Genomic DNA, 7,837 nt, shown 5'->3' with positions numbered 1-7,837 from the left:
GCTTGATGTGTAAACAGTTGGAATAAGGTCTAAGATAATGGTTTCCCCCGTTGGTGATTTCCTTGGTTGAACGTTTCTTATAGTGATGCCTTAGTTGTCTCTATCAATCAAGAACTCTCCGGCTATCATAAATCTCTCTCAAGCAATTATGATAATTTACTAGACGCACTCTCTCAAGCTACGCTAGCTAGATTCACATTACCGTTCTTTTAGATTGCACCCGAGGTATCGTTATCTCTAATCCAATCTCTAAACCCTCGGTTATGACTCTCGTCTATACTCCGGGAGTGATGTTGTTCAAACAACTACCTAAATATGCACTCTCTCACAAGAAGATACATAATAAATAGGAACGGATAATTGAGGGCCATTTCAACTAACCACAATCAAAACGTAGATGAACAAGTAGAGATTAACAACCAATTCAAACTATATTAATATAACAACCAAGTCATCTCCAACGGGTTTCACCAAAACCTTAGATTAAAGTATTTAGCTACTCATGACAACGTAAGAATAAACTACGAAAATATTCATAATGGAAAATTGCAAGAAAAATAGAAGAGAATAAGAACTATGATGTTTTGGGTAATCTCTCACACTTGTTCTTCTTGCCAAAGTAATCTCAAAATAAGCCCCTTTTTCTTAGGCGAGTTTCCTACATCTTATAAGGGTTTTACAAAAGTTTTTCCGAATTGACACTTTGGCCCCTTAAATTTCTGGACTGTGAACATGCCGCCGCGGCCGCGGCGTCGACCGCGGCACTAACCGCGGAGAACACTGACTCCAACCGCAGCGCGGACCGCAGTGAGTATGCTGGGCCTTTTTGTCTCCGCGTTCCTTCTCTTTTTGCTCTTTTTGTATTTGGGTACTTCTTGAGTGAGTGTTTTCTTCACGTTATTGCCTCTAAACACTTCATGTTGCTTCCTCACATCTTATATTCCCTGCGAAACCAAATAACATTAATTAAAGCATTTTATTGGCAACTTACATTATAAAACAACAACAAAGCATGGGCAATTATGGTGTAAATAACAACTATATAGCCTATTATCAATATACGACAGGAATCTTGGCACGTATCAATAAGGAACCGACAAATCAGCAAATCAGGAGATTTTTACCTTTTATAGAATTGTACCTAAAGTTGGACTCTCCTTCTATATAAAGGGGGTCTGATTACTTGTAAAACACATGGTAACACACATCCCAAAGCAACATAATATTATTTTCTTTCTGTAAGCTATTGTTCTTCTGTATCTAATATCGTTCGAATAACATACAGTTCAAGTGAGACTTACTTTTCAAGGCTATAATTGTTCAAGTCGTATGGTTTGAATTTACTTTATCATTGTTCGCTTTAATTACAATTCAATTTATCGCTTTGTGTCAAATTAATTCACGTATCGTTAAAATTACTTACAAATTCAATTGTTATCCGATTTTGAGGGCAAACAGTTTGGCGCCCACCGTGGTGCTAAGGAAAATAGTGGTTATTTGATATAAATTTTCATAACACACACTATTTTACACTTGTTCTTTGAAGTGTCTCTGATTTCAGGTTTAAGCTCAAAATGTCAAATTCACAATTAGCACCCTCACCTGTTGATAATGAGTCAAGTCACCATGGTGAAAATAGTAACATAGCACCCAGTAACGAATCCTGTCAGAATTCCAATTGCGGACCCGTTGGACGCTAACTCGCATGTGGCTATCGACACAAACCTACCTACTAACCCTGAGAATAGCATCCGTGGTGGAGCCCTATCGACAACGCAAAATACTCAAAATAATGGAGGAGACGGGATCAATCTACAGATGATCTTTCGAAATGTTATAGGATCAATAGACGGTGATAGCTTAGTTACAGAACCAAAGCCGCACACCAAGCAGAATTGAACCCTATTCGTCTCGGAAAATCACTCGCAGGGAAGAACCGGCCGCGAAGATGTCAAATGAAAATGAGTCGGTCCCAACCCCGAGATCTTAAAATGCTCGAGGAACTTACAAAACAGATAGAATTAGGGGAGAAGAAAATCGAAGCAAACGACAAAAAGGTGAAAACGTACAATTCCAGGGTCAACCAAATCCGGGAGCACCGTCGATACTGAAAGGCTTGGATTCCAAAAAGTTCATACAAAAACCTTTTCCTCCGAGTGCGGTTCCGAAGCCGATCCCTAAAAAATTTCGCATGCCTGAGATTCCTAAGTACAAGGGAACAACTGACCCAAATGAGCATGTCACTTCCTATAGATGCGCCATCAAAGGAAACGACTTGGAGGAGGATGAGATCGAGTGTGTCTTGCTGAAAACATTTGGAGAAACCCTGTCAAAGGAACCTATGATATGGTATCACAACTTACCTCCTAATTCTATTGACTCTTTTACTATGCTTGCAGACTCTTTCATGAAAGCACACACTAGGGATATTAAGGTCGAGACCAAGAAGTCGGACCTCATCAAAGTAAGACAAAAGGATAATGAGATGCTTAGAGAGTTCGTATCTCAGTTTCAAATGGAACGGATGGACTTACGACCGGTCTCTGATGATTGGGCCATTCAAGTTTTCACCCAAGGACTCAATGTTCGAAGTTTGGTGACTTCACATAAATTGAAACAGAATCTGATAGAGTATCCGGCCATTGCTTGGGTTGATGTGCATAATCGATATCAATCGAAAATTGGAGTCGAAGATGATAAATTGGGGGCTCCTTCCGAGTCCGTTATCCTGTTAGACCCATCGACATAGTTAAGAGGGATATCGACCATGAACAAAGGTCGGACATGGATCAATACCGGCCGTACAATGGGGATCGAAGAATTAGTGGGTCCGAACGGAGTTCTATGCGAAATGAAAGGAGAAATGACCGAGGCCAGAGCAGTCGGGGACTCATGAGCAAGAACGGTTTTGACAGTCCTATTGCGCCTAAAGAAGCACCAAGGTTATCAGAATATAACTTTAATGTCGATGTTACTGCCATCGTATTAGCTATCAGAGGCATCAAAGATACCAAATGGCCTCGACCTCTACAATCCGGCTCAGCCCAAAGGGATCCAAACTCGATACACAAACATCATGGCACTCATGACCATAGAACAAAGGATTATCGACAGTTGAGGGAGGAGGTAGCCAGTTATTCAACAACGAGCATCTTCGAGAATTCCCGAGCGACCGAGCCAAGAACCATTTCAGAAATAGGGATTTTAATAAACAGACCGAGCAAGAAGAACCGTAACACGTCATTAACATTTTCATTGGTGGGGTCAATGTTCCCCAAGGGCCGATGTTAAAATGCACGAAAGTATCTATCACAAGGGAAAAATGGACTCAAGATTACATACCAGAAGGAACTTTGTCTTTCAACGATGAGGATATAGAAGCAATCGTGCAGCCCCAAACCGATGCACTAGTAATATTTGTACTCATAAATAAATCTCGAGTTAAGCATGTGTTAATTAATCCAGATAGCTTGGCCAACATCATCCGATCGAGGGTCGTAGAACAGCTCGGCCTACAAGATCAAATCGTGCCTGTAGTCCGAGTTTTAAACTGATTCAATATGGCATGGGAAACTACTAAGGGAGAGATAATATTACCAGTGAATGCCGCCGAAACCATCCAGGAAACCAAGTTTTATGTGATCGAAGGAGAAATTAGGTACAACGCCCTATTCGGGAGGCCATGGATTCACAACATGAGGGCAGTGCCCTCGACTTTTCACCAAGTGTTAAAATTCCCAATGCCAGGAGGGATTAAAACAATCTACGGGGAGCAACCGGCTGCAAAGGAAATGTTTTCAGTCGAAAAAGTGATTCTAATATCAACATTGGCAACATCAAAGGAATCAAGTTCGGATACAAAGCAAGAGGCTAAATAGCAATTATCGACACCAGCCATGACCTAATCGGATAAACAAGGGACTGATGAAGACGATGATTACGGGGTTCCCAGATCTTTTATAGTCCCCGATGATTCCGACACCACTAAATCAATGGTAGAGGAGCTGGAACAAGTCACATTGATCAAACGTCTATCCAATCGGAAGGTATACCTGGGCATGGGGTTAACCCCTAAGCTCAGGAAAGAACTCATTCAATTTCTTATAGCTAATATAAATTATTTCGCTTGGTCCCATCTTGATATGACAGGGAACCCACCGGAGATAACCACTCACAAGCTAAGCCTAGACCTGAAATTCCACCCGATCAAGCAGAAGAGGAGACCCCAATTTGAGGTTAAACACACTTTCATCAAGGACGATATATCTAAACTCCTTACAATAGGGTCAATTCGGGAGGTATAATACCCGGATTGGTTAGCAAACATAGTGGTAGTCCCTAAAAAGGGGAACAAATTAAAAATGTGTGTAGACTATAAGAATCTGAATAAGGCGTGTCCCAATGACTCTTTCCCTTTACCCAATATCGATCGCATGATCGATGCTACGGCCGGCCACAAGATCTTCAGTTTTCTCGATGCCTATTCCATGTACAACCAAATACGGATGAACCCAGATGATCAATAAAAAACCTCATTCATCACTAAGTACGACACATAATGTTATAACGTGATGCCATTCGGATTGAAAAATGCTGGTGCCACTTATTAACGCCTAGTAAATCGGATGATTAAAACCCTACAAGTAGAGGACTATTTAAAACATTTACAGGAAACCTTCAGCATATTGAAGAAATACAATATGAAGCCGAACCCAGAGAAGTGTGCGTTTGGAGTCGGATCGGGTAAATTCCTTGGGTTCATGGTATCCAATCGGAGAATCGAGATCAACCCCGACAAGATCAAATCCATCGAAGATATCACAGTGATGGACAACGTAAAGGCCGTGCAAAGGTTAATTGGGTGCATAGCCGCCCTGGGGTGATTCATCTCGAGGTCTTTCGATAAGAGCAACCGATTATTCTCACTGTTAAAAAATAAGAATAACTTTTCGTGGACCCCGGAGTGCTAACGGGCCTTGGAGGAGCTCAAACGGTACCTATCAAGCATACCGCTGCTTCATGCGCCGAAGACAAACAAACAACTATACCTATACTTGGTAGTATCATAGATAGCGGTAAGTTGAGTCCTGGTTCGGGAAGATCAAGGTAGGCAATTTCCAATTTACTATGGTAGTAGGACTCTAGGTGAGGCCGAAACTAGGTACCTTCACCTAGAAAAATTGGCACTCGCTTTGCTAAGTGCCTCTAAGAAACTGAAACCATATTTTCAGTATCATCCTATATGTGTTGTGACTACTTACCAATTGCAAAATATAATGCATAAACCTGATCTCTTAGGGTGTTTGGCCAAATAGGCCGTGGAAATCAGTAGGTACGATATTGAATATCGGCCTCGAACAGCCACTAAATCTCAAATTTTGCAAACTTCGTGGCCAACTTTATGCCGGATCTAATGCCCGAGGTCGAAAGAGAGTTATTGGTAAACTTGGGGACGTCTTTCGAAATCTGAACCCTCTGTACGGATGGGGCCTCGAATGCAAAAGGGTCCAAACTTGGCATCGTATTTAAGCCACCTATAGGCCATGTAGTTAGGCAGTCTATTAGAACTATGAAATTGACTAACAACGAGGCACAATACGAGGCCTATGATTGCAGGTCTCGAACTAGCCAAAATCTTGGGAGCGTAGGTGATCGAAGCTAAGTACGACTCTCTCCTCGTAGTAAACCAAGTTAATGGTTCATTCGAGGTCAGAGAAGAATAAATGTAAAGGTACCTAGATAAGTTGCAGGTAACATTACATCGGTTCAAGGAGTGGACTTTGCAACATGTACCTCGGGATCAAAACAACGAGGAAGATGCCTTTGCAAACTTAGGATCGTCGGTCGAGGACGACGAGCTCAACTCGGGGGCAGTCGTACAACTCATGAGATCGATAGTGGAAGAAGGTCACGTAGAGATAAACTCTTCAAGCTTGACTTGGGATTGGAGAAACAAATATGTAGAGTATCTGAAAACTAGGAAATAACCCTTGAATCCAAAAGAATCGAGGGCCCTGCGCGCAAAGGCAACCCGATTTAGCTTGTCAGAAGATGGAACCTTATTCAGAAGAACATTTGATGGCCCACTAGTAATATGTCTAGGACTAGGAGATACTCAGTATGCCCTAAAGGAAGTTCACGAGGGCACCTGTGGAAATTATTCTGGCACTGAATCATTGGTTCGAAAGGTGATCAGAGCTGGCTACTACTAGATCTACATGGAAAAGGATGCGAAGGAATTCGTACAAAAGTGTGATAAATGCCAAAGACATGTTCCGATGATTCGCCAACTCGGGGAGCTGCTGAATTCGATTTTGTCACCATGGCCAATCATGAAGTGGGGAATGGACATCGTTGGCCACCTTCCATAGGCACCCGGTAAGGCTCAATCTATATTGTTTATGACTGACTATTTTTCTAAGTGGGTGGAAGCCCAGGCATATGAGAAGGTCAGGAATAAGGAATTCATCGATTTCGTTTGGGACCGCATCATATGACGGTTCAACATGCCGACCGAGATCGTGTGCGACAAAGGGAAACAATTCATCGGCAACAAAGTGACCAAGTTTCTTGAAGATAATAAGATCAAAAGGATCCTATCAACACCTTATCACCCTAGTGGGAACGGAAAGCAGAATCAATCAACAAAACCATACTCCAAAACCTCAAAAAAAGGTTAACCGATTCTAAAGGAAAATGTAAAGAAATCCTGCCCGAAGTCTTATGGGCATACCGCACGACCTCAAAATCCAGTACCGGGGCCACCCGTTCTTACTGGTTTACGGCGCCGAAGCTTATCGAAGTCGGAGAACTGAGTCTCAGGTTCTGATACACAACTAAGGAATCAAATGATGGGGCCATGAATACGAGCCTGGATCTATTAGATAAAAGGCACGAAACCGCCCTTGTCCGATTGGCCGCCAAAAACAGTGGATCGAGAGATACTACAATCGAAGGTCCAACCTTTGGCACTTCACTGTCGAGGAACTAGTACTAAGTAAGGTCACATGAGTAGCCGAAACCCGAACAAAGGTATGCTGGGGCCGAACTGGGAAGGACCGTACCAAATTATCGAGATTACTGGAAAGGGATCCTACAAACTCAGAACAATGAACGACGATACTACTGCTAAGGTACGACCCCATTATTTCCTTTTCACTTATTTTTTTAACTAACACTTGCAGGTAACCAACAAGGAATGGTGCAATTTTAGGTCTGAAAGCACGCGTTACACTCTTTTTCCCTTAAACTGATTTTGTCCCAAATAGGTTTTCTAGTAAGGATTTTAACAAGGCAACAGTAGATCATGATAACTTAGAATCGAAGGCCGATCATGAATCGGCAATCACATCAGCAGTATCCGAGGCTTCTCTCTATGATTAACCTCGAATACTGGGGGGAATTACCCTTAGATATTGACTTTAGCAAGGAAAGAAACTTCGTGATTGAATGGTCTCGGCTCAATCAATAGGATTTATTGTAAGGGCCAAACAGTCAAATGAACCGTGCCCGCATAGACTGCTCGAGCCCTGACACAAAGCATGTACATATGTATAACTATTATGCACAAGAAAATAGTGACGTCTCTTATTTGGGGATAAATATCTTGTCCTTTAAAATTTTTCTTGCATTTCTCAAGGAATTTCCTACATCCGATCCCCTAAAGGTATCGAGCCCAAGGGCCACCTTAATCCAAGTTCAAAAATCACTCTCACTCGGGGACTGCTGTCCGAAAACAAACTCAGGCGATCCGAGCTATTAGAGCTTGGGGGCACAAGGCCTATTAGACAACGCCCGAATTTTAAAGGCTACAGCCATCCCTACTCGGGGACTGTTA

General features: G+C 42.2%; 1 protein-coding gene across 1 annotated transcript; it reads left to right on the top strand.

The window, feature by feature from the left end:
* The first annotated feature begins 2,191 nt into the window (after positions 1 to 2,191).
* LOC138873623 (uncharacterized) lies at positions 2,192 to 2,749 on the top strand. Its single transcript, XM_070152097.1, has one exon. The coding sequence runs from the start codon at positions 2,192 to 2,194 to the stop codon at positions 2,747 to 2,749; it is 558 nt and encodes a 185-aa protein (XP_070008198.1).
* The last annotated feature ends 5,088 nt before the right edge of the window (positions 2,750 to 7,837 follow it).

The sequence above is a fragment of the Nicotiana sylvestris genome, chromosome 7 (genome assembly GCF_000393655.2).
Source record: "Nicotiana sylvestris chromosome 7, ASM39365v2, whole genome shotgun sequence".
NCBI classification, from domain to species: Eukaryota; Viridiplantae; Streptophyta; class Magnoliopsida; order Solanales; family Solanaceae; genus Nicotiana; species Nicotiana sylvestris.
Note: the sequence above shows the minus strand (reverse complement) of the source record. Positions and strands in the feature narration are given on the sequence as shown.

Coding starts and splice junctions, on each gene's coding strand:
- LOC138873623 (XM_070152097.1), top strand. CDS start 2,192: ATGCCTGAGATTCCTAAGTACAAGGGAACAACTGACCCAAATGAGCAT.